Source organism: Oncorhynchus kisutch, linkage group LG13, assembly GCF_002021735.2.
Source record: "Oncorhynchus kisutch isolate 150728-3 linkage group LG13, Okis_V2, whole genome shotgun sequence".
Taxonomy (NCBI): domain Eukaryota; kingdom Metazoa; phylum Chordata; class Actinopteri; order Salmoniformes; family Salmonidae; genus Oncorhynchus; species Oncorhynchus kisutch.
In genome coordinates, this window is record NC_034186.2 from 74,550,435 (window position 1) to 74,570,339 (window position 19,905).

The 19,905-nt window shown below is 45.1% G+C and overlaps 1 protein-coding gene across 2 annotated transcripts in view; it reads right to left on the bottom strand.

Moving 5' to 3' along the window:
* LOC109881265 (inward rectifier potassium channel 2-like) overlaps window positions 1–19,905 on the bottom strand; it is a 37,464-nt gene that overhangs the window by 6,134 nt on the left and 11,425 nt on the right. Inside the window, exons 2-3 of one of the 2 annotated variants that reach the window (XM_031787337.1) lie at window positions 11,145–11,382; window positions 6,834–10,970 (exon numbers count right to left, since the gene is read on the bottom strand). In XM_031787337.1, the coding sequence (XP_031643197.1) occupies window positions 6,834–7,871 (1,038 nt within the window). In that variant the 5' untranslated portion in view covers window positions 7,872–10,970; window positions 11,145–11,382. Of the gene's footprint in view, window positions 1–6,833; window positions 11,383–19,905 lie in introns of both variants that reach the window. The other variant, XM_031787336.1, reaches the window with a different exon arrangement.

Consider the following 19,905-nt stretch of genomic DNA (forward strand, 5'->3'; position numbering starts at 1 on the left):
TACTGATGTGTCCATGTCTCTTCTACTGTTTACAGCCCCTTCAGTATCTCTCCAGTTACTGATGTGTCCATGTCTTTTCTACTGTTTATATCCCCTTCTGTATCTTTACAGTTACTGATGTGTCCTGCCTCTTCTACTGTTTACAGCCCCTTCAGTATCTTTACAGTTACTGATGTGTCCTGCCTCTTCTACAGTTTACAGCTCCTTCAGTATCTCTCCAGTTACTGATGTGTCCTGCCTCTTCTACTGTTTACAGCTCCTTCAGTGTCTCTCCAGTTACTGATGTGTCCTGCCTCTTCTACTGTTTACAGCCCCTTCAGTATCTCTCCAGTTACTGATGTGACCTGCCTCTTCTACTGTTTACAGCCAATTCAGTATCTTTACAGTTACTGATGTGTCCTGCCTCTTCTACTGTTTACAGCCCCTTCAGTATCTCTCCAGTTACTGATGTGTCCTGCCTCTTCTACTGTTTACAGCCCCTTCAGTATCTTTACAGTTACTGATGTGTCCTGCCCCTTCTACTGTTTACATCCCCTTCAGGTTCTTTACAGTTACTGATGTGACCTGCCTCTTCTACTGTTTACAGCCCCTTCAGTATCTCTCCAGTTACTGATGTGTCCTGCCTCTTCTACTGTTTACATCCCCTTCAGTATCTCTCCAGTTACTGATGTGTCCTGCCTCTTCTACTGTTTACAGCCCATTCAGTATCTTTACAGTTACTGATGTGTCCTGCCTCTTCTACTGTTTACAGCCCCTTCAGTATCTCTCCAGTTACTGATGTGTCCTGCCTCTTCTACTGTTTACAGCCCCTTCAGTATCTTTACAGTTACTGATGTGTCCATGTCTCTTCTACTGTTTACAGCCCCTTCAGTATCTCTCCAGTTACTGATGTGTCCATGTCTTTTCTACTGTTTATAGCCCCTTCTGTATCTTTACAGTTACTGATGTGTCCTCCCTCTTCTACTGTTTACAGCCCCTTCAGTATCTTTACAGTTACTGATGTGTCCTGCCTCTTCTACTGTTTACAGCCCCTTCAGTATCTCTCCAGTTACTGATGTGTCCTGCCTCTTCTACTGTTTACAGCCCCTTCAGTATCTCTCCATTTATTGATGTGTCCTGCCTCTTCTACTGTTTACAGCCCATTCAGTATCTTTACAGTTACTGATGTGTCCATGTCTCTTCTACTGTTTACAGCCCCTTCAGTATCTCTCCAGTTACTGATGTGTCCATGTCTTTTCTACTGTTTATATCCCCTTCTGTATCTTTACAGTTACTGATGTGTCCTGCCTCTTCTACTGTTTACAGCCCCTTCAGTATCTCTCCAGTTACTGATGTGTCCTGCCTCTTCTACTGTTTACAGCTCCTTCAGTGTCTCTCCAGTTACTGATGTGTCCTGCCTCTTCTACTGTTTACAGCCCCTTCAGTATCTCTCCAGTTACTGATGTGACCTGCCTCTTCTACTGTTTACAGCCAATTCAGTATCTTTACAGTTACTGATGTGTCCTGCCTCTTCTACTGTTTACAGCCCCTTCAGTATCTCTCCAGTTACTGATGTGTCCTTTCTCTTCTACTGTTTACAGCCCCTTCAGTATCTTTACAGTTACTGATGTGTCCTGCCCCTTCTACTGTTTACAGCCCCTTCAGGTTCTTTACAGTTACTGATGTGACCTGCCTCTTCTACTGTTTACAGCCCCTTCAGTATCTCTCCAGTTACTGATGTGTCCTGCCTCTTCTACTGTTTACATCCCCTTCAGTATCTCTCCAGTTACTGATGTGTCCTGCCTCTTCTACTGTTTACAGCCCATTCAGTATCTTTACAGTTACTGATGTGTCCTGCCTCTTCTACTGTTTACAGCCCCTTCAGTATCTCTCCAGTTACTGATGTGTCCTGCCTCTTCTACTGTTTACAGCCCCTTCAGTATCTTTACAGTTACTGATGTGTCCATGTCTCTTCTACTGTTTACAGCCCCTTCAGTATCTCTCCAGTTACTGATGTGTCCATGTCTTTTCTACTGTTTATAGCCCCTTCTGTATCTTTACAGTTACTGATGTGTCCTCCCTCTTCTACTGTTTACAGCCCCTTCAGTATCTTTACAGTTACTGATGTGTCCTGCCTCTTCTACTGTTTACAGCCCCTTCAGTATCTCTCCAGTTACTGATGTGTCCTGCCTCTTCTACTGTTTACAGCCCCTTCAGTATCTCTCCAGTTACTGATGTGTCCTGCCTCTTCTACTGTTTACAGCCCCTTCAGTATCTCTCCAGTTACTGATGTGTCCATGTCTCTTCTACTGTTTACAGCCCATTCAGTATCTTTACAGTTACTGATGTGTCCTGCCTCTTCTACTGTTTACAGCCCCTTCAGTATCTCTCCAGTTACTGATGTGTCCTGCCTCTTCTACTGTTTACATCCCCTTCAGTATCTCTCCAGTTACTGATGTGTCCTGCCTCTTCTACTGTTTACAGCCCATTCAGTATCTTTACAGTTACTGATGTGTCCTGCCTCTTCTACTGTTTACAGCCCCTTCAGTATCTCTCCAGTTACTGATGTGTCCTGCCTCTTCTACTGTTTACAGCCCCTTCAGTATCTTTACAGTTACTGATGTGTCCATGTCTCTTCTACTGTTTACAGCCCCTTCAGTATCTCTCCAGTTACTGATGTGTCCATGTCTTTTCTACTGTTTATAGCCCCTTCTGTATCTTTACAGTTACTGATGTGTCCTCCCTCTTCTACTGTTTACAGCCCCTTCAGTATCTTTACAGTTACTGATGTGTCCTGCCTCTTCTACTGTTTACAGCCCCTTCAGTATCTCTCCAGTTACTGATGTGTCCTGCCTCTTCTACTGTTTACAGCCCCTTCAGTATCTCTCCAGTTACTGATGTGTCCTGCCTCTTCTACTGTTTACAGCCCCTTCAGTATCTTTACAGTTACTGATGTGACCTGCCTCTTCTACTGTTTACAGCCCCTTCAGTATCTCTCCAGTTACTGATGTGTCCTGCCTCTTCTACTGTTTACATCCCATTCAGTATCTTTACAGTTACTGATGTGACCTGCCTCTTCTACTGTTTACAGCCCCTTCAGTATCTCTCCAGTTACTGATGTGTCCTGCCTCTTCTACTGTTTACAGCCCAATCAGTATCTTTACAGTTACTGATGTGTCCTGCCTCTTCTACTGTTTACAGCCCCTTCAGTATCTCTCCAGTTACTGATGTGTCCATGTCTTTTCTACTGTTTATAGCCCCTTCTGTATCTTTACAGTTACTGATGTGTCCTCCCTCTTCTACTGTTTACAGCCCCTTCAGTATATTTACAGTTACTGATGTGTCCTGCCTCTTCTACTGTTTACAGCCCCTTCAGTATCTCTCCAGTTACTGATGTGTCCTGCCTCTTCTACTGTTTACAGCCCCTTCAGTATCTTTACAGTTACTGATGTGTCCATGTCGCTTCTACTGTTTACAGCCCCTTCAGTATCTCTCCAGTTACTGATGTGTCCATGTCTCTTCTACTGTTTACAGCCCATTCAGTATCTTTACAGTTACTGATGTGTCCTGCCTCTTCTACTGTTTACAGCCCCTTCAGTATCTCTCCAGTTACTGATGTGTCCTGCCTCTTCTACTGTTTACAGCCCATTCAGTATCTTTACAGTTACTGATGTGTCCTGCCTCTTCTACTGTTTACAGCCCCTTCAGTATCTCTCCAGTTACTGATGTGTCCATGTCTTTTCTACTGTTTATAGCCCCTTCAGTATCTTTACAGTTACTGATGTGTCCTGCCTCTTCTACTGTTTATAGCCCCTTCTGTATCTTTACAGTTACTGATGTGTCCTCCCTCTTCTACTGTTTACAGCCCCTTCAGTATCTTTACAGTTACTGATGTGTCCTGCCTCTTCTACTGTTTACAGCCCCTTCAGTATCTCTCCAGTTACTGATGTGTCCTGCCTCTTCTACTGTTTACAGCCCCTTCAGTATCTCTCCAGTTACTGATGTGTCCTGCCTCTTCTACTGTTTACAGCCCCTTCAGTATCTCTCCAGTTACTGATGTGTCCTGCCTCTTCTACTGTTTACATCCCATTCAGTATCTTTACAGTTACTGATGTGACCTGCCTCTTCTACTGTTTACAGCCCCTTCAGTATCTCTCCAGTTACTGATGTGTCCTGCCTCTTCTACTGTTTACAGCCCATTCAGTATCTTTACAGTTACTGATGTGTCCTGCCTCTTCTACTGTTTACAGCCCCTTCAGTATCTCTCCAGTTACTGATGTGTCCATGTCTTTTCTACTGTTTATAGCCCCTTCTGTATCTTTACAGTTACTGATGTGTCCTCCCTCTTCTACTGTTTACAGCCCCTTCAGTATCTTTACAGTTACTGATGTGTCCTGCCTCTTCTACTGTTTACAGCCCCTTCAGTATCTCTCCAGTTACTGATGTGTCCTGCCTCTTCTACTGTTTACAGCCCCTTCAGTATCTTTACAGTTACTGATGTGTCCATGTCTCTTCTACTGTTTACAGCCCCTTCAGTATCTCTCCAGTTACTGATGTGTCCATGTCTCTTCTACTGTTTACAGCCCATTCAGTATCTTTACAGTTACTGATGTGTCCTGCGTCTTCTACTGTTTACAGCCCCTTCAGTATCTCTCCAGTTACTGATGTGTCCTGCCTCTTCTACTGTTTACAGCCCATTCAGTATCTTTACAGTTACTGATGTGTCCTGCCTCTTCTACTGTTTACAGCCCCTTCAGTATCTCTCCAGTTACTGATGTGTCCTGCCTCTTCTACTGTTTACAGCCCCTTCAGTATCTTTACAGTTACTGATGTGTCCATGTCTCTTCTACTGTTTACAGCCCCTTCAGTATCTCTCCAGTTACTGATGTGTCCATGTCTTTTCTACTGTTTATAGCCCCTTCTGTATCTTTACAGTTACTGATGTGTCCTCCCTCTTCTACTGTTTACAGCCCCTTCAGTATCTTTACAGTTACTGATGTGTCCTGCCTCTTCTACTGTTTACAGCCCCTTCAGTATCTCTCCAGTTACTGATGTGTCCTGCCTCTTCTACTGTTTACAGCCCATTCAGTAGCTTTACAGTTACTGATGTGTCCATGTCTCTTCTACTGTTTACAGCCCCTTCAGTATCTCTCCAGTTACTGATGTGTCCATGTCTTTTCTACTGTTTATATCCCCTTCTGTATCTTTACAGTTACTGATGTGTCCTGCCTCTTCTACAGTTTACAGCTCCTTCAGTATCTCTCCAGTTACTGATGTGTCCTGCCTCTTCTCCTGTTTACAGCTCCTTCAGTGTCTCTCCAGTTACTGATGTGTCCTGCCTCTTCTACTGTTTACAGCCCCTTCAGTATCTCTCCAGTTACTGATGTGACCTGCCTCTTCTACTGTTTACAGCCAATTCAGTATCTTTACAGTTACTGATGTGTCCTGCCTCTTCTACTGTTTACAGCCCCTTCAGTATCTTTACAGTTACTGATGTGTTCTGTCTCTTCTACTGTTTACAGCCCCTTCAGTATCTTTACAGTTACTGATGTGTCCTGCCTCTTCTACTGTTTACAGCCCCTTCAGTGTCTCTCCAGTTACTGATGTGTCCATGTCTCTTCTACTGTTTACAGCCCATTCAGTATCTTTACAGTTACTGATGTGTCCTGCCTCTTCTACTGTTTACAGCCCCTTCAGTATCTTTACAGTTACTGATGTGTCCTGCCTCTTCTACTGTTTATAGCCCCTTCAGTATCTTTACAGTTACTGATGTGTCCTGCCACTTCTACTGTTTACAGCCCCTTCAGTATCTCTCCAGTTACTGATGTGTCCTGCCTCTTCTACTGTTTACAGCCCCTTCAGTATCTCTCCAGTTACTGATGTGTCCTGCCTCTTCTACTGTTTACATCCCCTTCAGTATCTCTCCAGTTACTGATGTGTCCTGCCTCTTCTACTGTTTACAGCCCATTCAGTATCTTTACAGTTACTGATGTGTCCTGCCTCTTCTACTGTTTACAGCCCCTTCAGTATCTCTCCAGTTACTGATGTGTCCTGCCTCTTCTACTGTTTACAGCCCCTTCAGTATCTTTACAGTTACTGATGTGTCCTGCCTCTTCTACTGTTTACAGCCCCTTCAGTATCTTTACAGTTACTGATGTGTCCTGCCTCTTCTACTGTTTATAGCCCCTTCAGTATCTTTACAGTTACTGATGTGTCCTGCCTCTTCTACTGTTTACAGCCCCTTCAGTATCTTTACAGTTACTGATGTGTCCTGCCTCTTCTACTGTTTACAGCCCCTTCAGTATCTTTACAGTTACTGATGTGTCCTGCCTCTTCTACTGTTTACAGCCCCTTCAGTATGTCTCCAGTTACTGATGTGTCCTGCCTCTTCTACTGTTTACATCCCCTTCAGTATCTCTCCAGTTACTGATGTGTCCTGCCTCTTCTACTGTTTACAGCCCATTCAGTATCTTTACAGTTACTGATGTGTCCTGCCTCTTCTACTGTTTACAGCCCCTTCAGTATCTCTCCAGTTACTGATGTGTCCTGCCTCTTCTACTGTTTACAGCCCCTTCAGTATCTTTACAGTTACTGATGTGTCCTGCCTCTTCTACTGTTTACAGCCCCTTCAGTATCTCTCCAGTTACTGATGTGTCCTGCCTCTTCTACTGTTTACAGCCCCTTCAGTATCTTTACAGTTACTGATGTGTCCTGCCTCTTCTACTGTTTACAGCCCCTTCAGTATCTTTACAGTTACTGATGTGTCCTGCCTCTTCTACTGTTTACAGCCCCTTCAGTATCTTTGCTCCCTTCTTTCATCCCTCAACCAATCTTCTTCTTCTCTCCTTTCTTACCTTCATTAGCTGTGCACGTACGTGTGCTTCTACCAGGTGGCTCTTGCGTAGGTTCCCCACCCTCCACATCATGCAGAGTTTCCCGTCTCTCAGCGCCACCACTGCCGTGTCAGAGAACAACAGCGTCTCGTTACGCTTCTTGGGCTTAGCGATCTTCGCCATGACCGCTCCGATGATGAAGGCGTCGATGATGCAGCCCACAATGCACTGCAAGACGACCGCCATCACCGCCAGGGGGCAGGCCTCGGTCACGCTGCGGAAGCCGTAACCAATGGATGTCTGCGTCTCCAGGGAGAACAGGAAGGCCGCCATAAAGCTGTTCACCTGAACAAAACACGTTTCCTCCACTTCCACCACCGCCCCTGCTCCGGACTCATCTCCTCCCCCGGAAGAGGCACCCGAGCTGGGGTTGAGGCGGATGGCGAAGTCCCCGTGCGCGGCGGCAATGAGCCAGAAGACGAAGCCAAAGAGCAGCCAGGAGAGGAGGAAGGAGAGGCAGAAGATGACTAGCATCCAACGCCAGCGGATGTCCACGCAGGTGGTGAAGAGGTCGCTGAGGTAACGCTGGCCCCTCTCGCTCATGTTGACGAAGGTGACGTTGCAGCGCCCGTCCTTGCCCACAAAGCGGTGGCGGGGCCGGAGTCTAGAGCGCCGGGTGGGCCGGCGGCTTGAGGAGGAAGGGGACGACAGTGTTGAATCTCGGTCCGAGGACGAACAGCCTTCCCCCCTTCTCCCCAGACTTCCGCACCTCCCGCCCCTCAGTCCTGAGCGCCCTCCTCCTTTCATCGATCCTTCCCCTCCTCCTGCCTCCAGGGCTCCGCTGGGCCTCCGTGCATTGCTGCCGTTGCCCTGCAGGGGGAGTGCTTTGCCATTTCGGTTGTGTGTGGGAGAGAGACTGGTGGGGCTCCCTGAGCCTCCCGTGCTCCCCCCCACCCTGGCCGTGTCAGCAACACTCAGAGCCAGCTTAATGACTTCCTCCTCATCTACCAGCCCGTCAACCACCGCACTGAAACGTCGCTTAACACGCGCCGCTCCCATGGTGCTAAATACAATGTCTTACGCTGATGAAGTTGTAGTCTCAACTCCTATGTGCTTGTGAGTTAATGACCACCTAGGTATTGATAAGAACCTGGTGTTCTGTACTTCTTTCCAGTTCCACTGTTTCTATGGTGAAAAGTAATCCATCTGATGTGGTAAAGGTAAATCCATGAGGAAAAACTGTATCCAGCAGTAGATGACTTCCCTCACTTCCCGGATCATTGTTCCACTAACTTTTTATTAACAGTCAGGGTTACTCACAGCTCTACAGTGTCCTGATTCACAGTCTTCCTTCCATTCTCTTGAAGGAAACTCAGTGGTCAAGTTGTTGCTGTATATACTCCTCTGGTCAGAAACGTATTCCACAGCAGCAGATAGACAGTCTCGCAGTAATACTGTACAGTCCCTGTAGTACTTACACTCCTTTGGGCTGAAGAGGGAGGTTACACACGTGTCCAGGGTATCAACAGGAGGGACCCATAGTCTGTGGCCATCTTACGAGGAAGCAGGAGTTTTGCTGACAGTTTGAAACAGCACGAGGGAAACACATTGAGCAGGCTACAGGAACTGAGAAGCTTGAAAGGATGAGAGCTGGGGATACAATGGGGTAGTAGTAAGGAGGATATATACTCCCCACATTCACTAAAGTGCAATATGACAATACAGAGTCCAGGGGTAGATCCACAGTACAGTACAGTCAAACGGGGTCTACGTTTCTAACACGTATCTAACATGCAACCAGCAGAGAAAAGAATAACATGCTGTTTCTTACGTTCCATGATCTTCACTTCCCAGTGGTTTGGTCATGGAAAATACACAAGGCAGATTGAAACAGAGGAGGAACTCCTTAGACTATTGATTCAGATAATGGTACACAATTCCAATCCATTCACTTCATATCAGTCAGAATATGTTCCTCCACCCTTTTATATCTATGTTTCCTTTGCTACAGGGCCTTGGAACACATTTATGAGCTACAGTAGCCATGCACTGTGTAAATAATACTCACTCAGTGTCTCTCACAAGTGGGAGACTGTGACCAGCAGTTTCCCCTCAAATCCAAGTTTCTTTTCCAAGCCACAAAAGCCCTCAAATGTCAGTGGTGAGTTCTTGGCACAACAAAAGCAGACTTTTAGAGACATTTGAAATATGTTTGCGGCTCTCTCAGGTGACTGCTTTTTCAACAGGATATCCTAGGTTTGATTCAGGGCAAATCCAAATGACATAAAAAATGTTTGGTTGCGATATTAGACTTTACCTTCCGTACACATTTCCAGTGGACTGTGGGTTTCGAACGCTGGCAAGTCTTTGACCCCCAGTGAACAAGCTAAACATGTTACTAGGTTCCTGAGGAACAGTTCAACCCTTCACCAGCTCCCTGAGGACAGTTTACAGTGTAACACCTTGACCAGATAACTGAGGACAGTTTACAGTGTAACACCATGACCACCTCCCCGAGGACAGTTTACAGTGTAACACCTTGACCAGATCACCTAAGACAGTTTACAGTGTAACACCCTGACTAGGAGCAACAAAGGCAAAACACAGGAGAATACCAAGGCAACAGTCGTTACCTGGTGTCCTATGTTTACACAGAGACAGATGTTACCTACTGTCCTATGTTTACACAGAGACAGGTGTTACCTACTGTCCTAGGTTTACACAGAGACAGATGTTACCTACTGTCCTGGGTTTACACAGAGACAGGTGTTACCTACTGTCCTAGGTTCACACAGAGACAGATGTTACCTGTTGTCCTAGGTTCACACAGAGACAGATGTTACCTGTTGTCCTAGGTTTACACAGAGACAGGTGTTACCTACTGTCCTAGGTTTACACAGAGACAGATGTTACCTGTTGTCCTAGGTTTACACAGAGACAGATGTTACCTGCTGTCCTAGGTTTACACAGAGACAGATGTTACATGTTGTCCTAGGTTTACACAGAGACAGATGTTACCTACTGTCCTAGGTTTACACAGAGACAGATGTTACCTGTTGTCCTAGGTTTACAAAGAGACAGGTGTTACCTGCTGTCCTAGGTTTACACAGAGACAGGTGTTACCTGTTGTCCAAGGTTTACACAGAGACAGATGTTACCTGTTGTCCAAGGTTTACACAGAGACAGGTGTTACGTACTGTCCAAGGTTTACACAGAGACAGGTGTTACCTACTGTCCTAGATTTACACAGAGACAGGTGTTACCTGTTGTCCAAGGTTTACACAGAGACAGATGTTACCTGTTGTCCTAGGTTTACACAGAGACAGGTGTTACCTACTGTCCTAGGTTCACACAGAGACAGGTGTTACCTACTGTCCTAAGTTTACACAGAGACAGATGTTACCTACTGTCCTAGTTTTACACAGAGGCAGGTGTTACCTACTGTCCTATGTTTACACAGAGACAGGTGTTACCTGCTGTCCTAGGTTTACACAGAGACAGGTGTTACCTACTGTCCTAGGTTTACACAGAGACAGGTGTTACCTACTGTCCTAGGTTTACACAGAGACAGATGTTACCTGTTGTCCTAGGTTTACACAGAGACAGGTGTTACCTACTGTCCTAGGTTCACACAGAGACAGGTGTTACCAACTGTCCTAGGTTTCCACAGAGACAGATGTTACCTGTTGTCCTAGGTTTACACAGAGACAGGTGTTACCTACTGTCCTAGGTTCACACAGAGACAGGTGTTACCAACTTTCCTAGGTTTCCACAGAGACAGATGTTACCTGTTGTCCTAGGTTTACACAGAGACAGGTGTTACCTACTGTCCTAGGTTTACACAGAGACAGGTGTTGTCATGTCACACAAACAGTAAGAGAGGGGAGAAGAGAAGCCTCTACAACAAGTGGAAGTGGGGAAAGAGATCCCTCCTAAAGTGAGAGGTGACGTAGGGGTTCATTTTGACTGGTCTGCTGCCCTCCCTCTCTCAGGCATAGTAACAGGAATTTAGGGGCTGCACTTCTGAGAAAGTAGAGAACACACAATCCTTCTCTCTTTCCTTCTTTCTCTGACGTTTTCTTCTTTTGCTCAGTCAGTTGTCACATTTCTTATCCCGTTTTGTTCCTCCCATGAGGCCTCTCCTGTGTCCTTGCCAACCTGGTAATAACATGACAATACAGATGAAACCAACCAACAATCAGCATAAACAGAGATACAACCATGACTTCTGATCTCCTTTGTGAAAACAGATGCTCTGATGATGTAAGCAGGTAGGTCTTGTCTTGTGGACATTCTGAGAATGTAAGATGGTAAAGGGCAGGATGGACTCACCGTCTTTAACCTTCCATGGTTTTCATCTTCATTTGTAATGAAAACCCATAATAAAATCATGTAATCAGTAACCTGTTCATTGAGACTTGGTCTGTCTGGGTGCTCTGGCGTAGCTCTTGTAACACAACAAATATTCCTGTGTCCAGTTTACTGGGAGTGTTGATGTTGCGTCACTTCTTGGAAAGAATGGGAAGAAATGTCTCCGAAATTACAAATGAAAATGTCTCCATCATGGAACCTGGAATAAAAAGAAACAGAGGGGTGGAATAAGAGAACCACTTCCATTGGGATAGTTTACTGTTTATCTTTACGATCATATTTTATGACCCATACAGGTGAATAAGCTGTGAATTTGGGCCCCAATACTGTACATCTTGACGGTTATTGCAAACACACACGCATGTTTATTTTACTATCCTTCTGGGAACCAAACAATTGATTCCCATTTCAAATCCTACTTTCCATAGCCCTTAACCCTAACGCTAACCTTAACCCCAAAATCCTAACCTTAAAACTAACCCAAACTCTAACCCTGAACCCTAACTTTAACACTAATTCTAACACCTAAGCCTAAAAAAGCCTAAGGGGACTGGCGGAATGTCTCCAATTTTCCTTGTATTACTATCTTTGTGAGGACTTCTGGTCCCCACAAGGATAGCAAAACCAAACCACACACACACGTGTACTTGTGAGACAGCGAGGGAATTACATATCCCATATACTAGCCTGGGGCCTGGGACCTGGGGCATGGGGCATGGGGCATGGGGCCTGGGACCTGGGGCCTGGGGCATGGGACCTGGGGCACGGGGCCTGGGGCATGGGACCTGGGGCATGGGGCCTGGGGCATGGGGCATGGGACCTGGGGCATGGGACCTGGGGCATGGGACCTGGGGCCTGGGGCATTGGGGCCTGGGGCATGGGACCTGGGGCATGGGACCTGGGGCATGGGGCCTGGGGTATGGGACCTGGGGCATAGGGCATGGGGCATGGGGCCTGGGGCCATTCCATTGTCATGCTATAGTTCACTGCCATGCTGCTATGGATCACAACACTGCAGTGTACATGGTGCTGTATCACATGGAAACAACTACAGATTAATACTGATGTGTTACCGAGGCAACATTTGATGAATCATGCTGCTAAAGAAGGACAAGGAGAAAGAGGGAGGAGACTCCAGTCCCCCAAGTCATAGACTGTATTCTCTGCTACGGCACGGCAGGCGGTACCGGAGCGCCAAGTCTGGGACCAAAAAGCTCCTTAACAGCTTCTACCCCCAAGCCATAAGACTGCTTTACAATTCATCAAATGGCCACCAGGACATTTACATTGACAACCATCAAATACAATTTGATTTGTTTATAGAATGAGACAGAGTAGAGGGGGTGAACCATAGAATATAGAATGAGACAAAGAGCAGAGGGGGTGAACCGTAGTATATAGAAGGAGACAGAGTAGAGGGGGTGAACCGTAGTATATAGAATGAGACAGAGTAGAGGGGGTGAACCGTAGTATATACAATGAGACAGAGAGAAGAGGGGAAGAACCGTAGTATATAGAATGAGACAGAGTAGAGGGGGTGAACCGTAATATATAGAATGAGACAGAGAGAAGAGGGGGTGAACCGTAGTATATAGAATGAGACAGAGTAGAGGGGGTGAACCGTAGTATATAGAATGAGACAGAGAGAAGAGGGGGTGAACCGTAGTATATAGAATGAGACAGAGAGTAGAGGGGGTGAACCATAGTATATAGAATGAGACAGAGAGTAGAGGGGGTGAACCGTAGTGTATAGAATGAGACAGAGAGTAGAGGGGGTGAACCGTAGTATATAGAATGAGACAGAGTAGAAGGGGTGAACCGTAGTATATAGAACGAGACAGAGAGAGGAGGGGGTGAACCGTAGTGTATAGAATGAGACAGAGAGAAGAGGGGGTGAACCGTAGTATATAGAATGAGACAGAGAGTAGAGGGGATGAACCGTAGTATATAGAATGAGAAATAGAGAAGAGGGGGTGAACCGTAGTATATAGAATGAGACAGAGTAGAGGGGGTGAACCGTAGTATATAGAATGAGACAGAGAAGAGGGGGTGAACGTAGTATATAGAATGAGACAGAGAGAAGAGGGGGTGAACCGTAGTATATAGAATGAGACAGAGTAGAGGGGGTGAACCGTAGTATATAGAATGAGACAGAGTAGAGGGGGTGAACAGTAGTATATAGAATGAGACAGAGTAGAGGGGGTGAACAGTAGTATATAGAATGAGACAGAGTAGAGGGGGTGAACCGTAGTATATAGAATGAGACAGAGTAGAGGGGGTGAACCGTAGTATATAGAATGAGACAGAGTAGAGGGGGTGAACCGTAGTATATAGAAGGAGACAGAGTAGAGGGGGTGAACAGTAGTATATAGAATGAGACAGAGTAGAGGGGGTGAACCGTAGTATATAGAATGAGACAGAGTAGAGGGGGTGAACAGTAGTATATAGAATGAGACAGAGTAGAGGGGGTGAACCGTAGTATATAGAATGAGACAGAGAGAAGAGGGGGTGAACCGTAGTATATAGAATGAGACAGAGTAGAGGGGGTGAACTGTAGTATATAGAATGAGACAGAGAGAAGAGGGGGTGAACCGTAGTATATAGAATGAGACAGAGTAGAGGGGGTGAACCGTAGTATATAGAATGAGACAGAGAGAAGAGGGGGTGAACCGTAGTATATAGAATGAGACAGAGTAGAGGGGGTGAACCGTAGTATATAGAATGAGACAGAGAGAAGAGGGGGTGAACCGTAGTATATAGAATGAGACAGAGTAGAGGGGGTGAACTGTAGTATATACAGTCAGCGAAGTAACTGAAAAAGAGATGAAAAGGAAGAGGTTAGTGAATTATAAATGAGATTGGGATGAAGACTAAGACTGGGAACGGTATTGAGATCTGTGATGTGGTGATGGTGACGGAATGCTGTGGATTACAGCTGGGCTCGTGACTGCAGTAATCCCACCATGACTCTGATAATCCACTAAAGTCTTTATATAAGAACCACTCAACCACGGCCAGAGGGAGTGTACACATACAGGTAGGATACAGTAAGTAACTGAACACACAGGTAGGAACCACTACACATTGTTAACTTTAACTGTACACATACCGATGATTGGCTGCAGTATACACACACACAAAGGTAGGATACAGTACAGGTAGGTAAAGGTACAGACTTCACACAGTGTGTGTGACTGTGTGTGACTGTGTGTGTGAGAGAGAGAGCGAGACTGTGAATCCCAAACCGCCCCCTAGCCCCTACCAACTCCCTTGAAGGGCCCCCCGTTGTCACGTGTTGCTGACGAAGCTCAGGGGGTGACTTCCAGAGAGTGGCAATGGGATCGACAAACCCATCAACGGGCCTCTCGGGTGGCGCAGTGGTTAAGGGCGCTGTACTGCAGCGCCAGCTGGGCCATCAGAGTCCCTGGGTTCGCGCCCAGGCTCTGTCGTAACCGGCCGCGACCGGGAGGTCCGTGGGGTGACGCACAATTGGCCTAGCGTCGTCCGGGTTAGGGAGGGCTTGGTCGGTAGGGATGTCCTTGTCTCATCGCGCACCAGCGCCCAGTGGCGGGCCGGGCACAGTGCGCGCTAACCAAGGTTGCCAGGTGCAAGGTGTATTCTCCGACACATTGGTGCGGCTGGCTTCCGGGTTGGATGCGCGCTGTGTTAAGAAGCAGTATGGTTGGTTGGGTTGTGTATCGGAGGACGCATGACTTTCAACCTTCGTCTTGTAGCGATGAGACAAGATAGTATATTTTGGGGGGGTTTGTAACAATTGGATACCACGAAATTGGGGAGAAAAAGGGGTAAAATTCAACAACAAAAAAACAAAACATCAACTTCTGGACACACTCCTTACTTGAATGATACAATTCGTGTTCCACTTTTAAATCATAAAAAAGCATGACATGAACAAATCCCCCTGTTGTTTACAAGATATAAATCTCAGTAACAGTTAAACATTTCATTTGGGAGGTATTTCATCTTTTACATGTGTCAAGTTTCGAAATCCGACAAATAAATGCATGTGGTGTAAAGTAAGTAAAAATACTTTCAAGTACTATCTAAGTCATTTTTGGGGGTATCTGTACTTTACTATTTATATTTTTGACAACTTTTACTTTTACTTCAATAGATTCCTTAAGAAAATCATGTACTTTTTAGTCCATACATTTTCCCTGACAACCAAAGTATTCGTTACATTTTGAACAGGACAGGAAAATGGTCCAATTCATGCACTTATGAACAGAACACTAAACACTGGTCATCCCTACAACCCTACTGCCTCTGATCTGGTGGACTCATTAAACACACATGCTTCGTTTGTAAATTATGTCTAAATGTTGGAGTCTGCCCCTGGCTATCCGTACATTTAAAAAATATTTGCTTAATATATTTACACTTTTACTTTTGATACTTAAGTATATTTTAGCGATTACATTTACTTTTGATACTTAAGTATATTTAAAACCCTATACTTTTTGACATTTACTCAAGTAGTATTTTACTGGGTAACTATCACTTTAACTTGAGTCATTTTCTATTAAGGTATCTATACTTTTACAGTGCCTTGCGAAAGTATTCACCTCCCTTGGCATTTTTCCTATTTTGCTGCCTTACAACCAGGAACTAAAATATATTTTGGGGGGGTTTGTATCATTTGATTTACACAACATGCCTATCCACTTTGCGAAATATTTTTTATTGTGAAACAAACAAGAAATAAGACAAAAAAAACAGAAAACTTAAGCGTGCATAACTATTCACCCCCCAAAGTCAATATTTGTAGAGCCACCTTTTGCAGCAATTACAGCTGCAAGTCTCTTGGGATATGTCTCTATAAGCTTGGCACATCTAGCCACTGGGATTTTTGCCCATCCTTCAAGGAAAAACTGCTCCAGCTCCTTCAAGTTGGATGGGTTCCTGCTGGTGTACAGCAATCTTTAAGTCATACCACAGATTCTCAATTGGATTGAGGTCTGGGCTTTGACTAGGTCATTCCAAGACATTTAACTGTTTCCCCTTAAACCACTCGAGTGTTGCTTTAGCAGTATCCTTAGGGTCATTGTCCTGCTGGAAGGTGAACCTCTGTCCCAGTCACAAATCTCTGGAAGACAAACAGGTTTCCCTCAAGAATTTCCCTGTATTTAGCGCCATCCATCATTCCTTCAATTCTGACCAGTTTCCCAGTCCCTGCCGATGAAAAACATCCCTACAGGATGATGCTGCCACCACCATACTTCACTGTGGGGATAGGGTTCTCGGGGATATGAGAGGTGTTGGGTTTGTGCCAGACATAGCGTTTTCCTTGATGGTCTAAAACCTCCATTTTAGTCTCATCTGACCAGGGTACCTTCTTCCATACGCTCTGTGGAGTGTACGGCTTAAAGTGGTCCTATGGACAGATACTCCAATCTCCGCTGTGGAGCTTTTACAACTCCTTCAGGGTTATCTTTGGTCTCTTTGTTGCCTCTCTGATTAATGCCCTCCTTGCCTGGTCCGTGAGTTTTGGTGGGCAGCCCTCTCTTGGCAGGTTTGTTGTGGTTCTTTCCATTTTTAATCATGGATTTAATGGTGCTCCGTGGGATGTTCAAAGTTTCTGATATTTTTTTATAACCCAACCCTGATCTGTACTTCTCCACAACTTTGTCCCTGACCTGTTTGGAGAGCTCATTGGTCTTAATGGTGTCGCTTGCTTGGTGGTGCCCCTTGCTTAGTGGTGTTGCAGACTCTGGGGCCTTTCAGAACAGGTGTACATATACTGAGATCATGTGACAGATCATGTGACACTTAGATTGCACACAGGTGGACTTTATTTAATTAATGATGTGTCTTCTGGAGGTGATTGGTTGCACCAGATGTTATTTAGGGGCTTCATAGCGAAGGGGGTGAATACATATCCAAGCACCACTTTTCCCTTTTTGATTTTTGTAGAGTAATTTTTTTCATTTCACTTCACCAATTTGGACTATTTTGTGTATGTCCATTACATGAAATCCAAATAAATTCCATTTACATTACAGGTTGTAATGCAACAAAATAGGAGAAAAACGCCAAGGGGGGGGGAATACTTTTGCGAGGCACTGTACTCAAGTATGACAATTGGGTTTTTCCACTACTGCATGTGACAAATAATTAGACACCTCCTACATTATTTTGTGTAAAACTGCACAAACTCTAAAATAACGTGGTGCCTAATGGGATTCCACTTGTTCTGAAACCAGCAGCATTGCTGGAATGGTTGAAGTGGTTATCGGAGGGTCTAAATAGCACCTACACCCTCCATCATTTTCACTCCTTCAGCTTTGGTACACTGGTAGAGAAGCGTGTGAACGCGCAAATGGAGGGAGGGGGGGGTGATTTGGGATTCAGCTAGAGAGAGAGAGAAAAAGTGAGAGAGAGGTGACAGGGAAGGTGTCCCTGTGAAATTGCGATGTGCGACCCTAACCTTTGCCTGCAGCAGTATACTCTATGTAAGCTAGGCACAGAATGTGACCTGCTCTGTTGTGTTGGTTAACTTCATTATCAGTGGGTCAATTGATTATCTTCTTGGACAGACACAGAAGAGCCATCAGAACATCACATTCTGTCCTCTACACAGAGGGCTTTATCAACTAACCATCTATAAGCCTAGTTTCAAGGAGCAACTGATATGTCCTAAACAGTGATGTAGTGGTAAAAAAGGTGGGTAAACTATAAACTCCAGTGGTAAACTATAAACTCCAGAGGTAAACTATAAACTCCAGAGGTAAACTATAAACCCCAGAGGTAAACTATAAACTCCAGAGGTAAACTATAAACTCCAGAGGTAAACTATAAACTCCAGAGGTAAACTATAAACCCCAGAGGTAAACTATAAACTCCAGAGGTAAACTATAAACTCCAGAGGTAAACTATAAACTCCAGTGGTAAACTATAAACTCCAGAGGTAAACTATAAACTCCAGAGGTAAACTATAAACTCCAGAGGTAAACTATAAACTCCAGAGGTAAACTATAAACTCCAGTGGTAAACTATAAACTCCAGTGGTAAACTATAAACTCCAGAGGTAAACTATAAACTCCAGAGGTAAACTATAAACTCCAGAGGTAAACTATAAACTCCAGAGGTAAACTATAAACTCCAGAGGTAAACTATAAACTCCAGAGGTAAACTATAAACTCCAGAGGTAAACTATAAACTCCAGAGGTAAACTATAAACTCCAGTGGTAAACTATAAACTCCAGAGGTAAACTATAAACCCTGTGTATTAGCTAGCTAGCTGGCTAACATTAGCCAGAGCCGAGCCCTTTAACGTTACTGCAATACGAATAGAGGTCTCTGCCGGCAGCTAGCCACCTGACTGACACATCTACACTGAGTGGACAAAACATTAGGAACATCTGCTCTTTCCATGACAGACTGACCAGGTGAATCCAAGTGAAAGATATGATCCCTTATTAATGTCACCTATTAAATCCACTTCACTCAGTGTAGAAGGTGAGGAGACAGGTTAAAGAATGATTTTTAAGACTTGATACAATTGAGACATAGATTGCGTATGTGTGTCATTCAGAGGGTAAATGTGCAAGACAAAAGATGTAAGTGCCTTTGAATGGGGTATGGTAGCACTCCGAGCTGGGGTAGTTCATGTCACGCCTCACTGGCCCTTGGCCTGTGCCGCGACTCACGAGAGGGCGGAGTGAGCCATTTGAGAGAGTGGTGTATGTACAGCTAACAAGGCAAATCCGGGAGGGGCAGGCGAACATAACAGAGGCAGGAGTGATAAAAACTCAGAGAATATAACCGTTCTGAGCGTTGATCAACACTGGGAATGCAATAGTAATTGGGTAAACGCTAATTAACAAAATAAAAAAAGTTTAATCTATTTCACAAATAAAAAGGTTTGTAAACAGCATTTACTTGTATTTACCCTCCACTACTTCCCTGGTCCTAAACAATCACAGTCCTGTACAAGATGGTGCTAGATCTATGCTTGGGTGGGTTAAAAATAATGTTGACAGGCTTTGGGATCAAATAATTTAAGAACCAGGGGTACACTGGAAGGAGGACTCTCCCCCTGACCCTTTACACTACCCCAATCTGACTACACTAGCCTGTCCTGACTACACTACCCTGGCCTGACAACACTACCCCAAACTGACTACACTACCCTGTCCTGACTACACTACCCTAATCTGACTGCAATACGCTGTCCTGACTACACTACCCTGCCCTGACTACACTACCCTGCCCTGACAACACTACCCCAAACTGACTACACTACCCTGTCCTGACTACACTACCCTAATCTGACTGCAATACGCTGTCCTGACTACACTACCCTGTCCTGATTACACTACCCTGTACTGACTACACTACCCATCCAATTACACTACCCCAATCTGACTACACTACCCTGTCCTGACTACACTACCCCAATCTGACTACACTACCCTGTCCTGACTACACTACCCCAATCTGACTACACTACCCTGTCCTGACTACAATACCCTGTCCTGACTACATTACCCCAATCTGACCCCACTACCCATCCTGACTACACTACCCCAATCTGACTACACTACCCTGTCCTGACTACACTACCCCAATCTGATGCACCCGCATGCCCGACTAGCATCACCACCCTGGATGGTTCCGACCTAGAATATGTGGACGTCTATAAGTACCTAGGTGTCTGGCTAGACTGCAAACTCTCCTTCCAGACTCATATCAAACATCT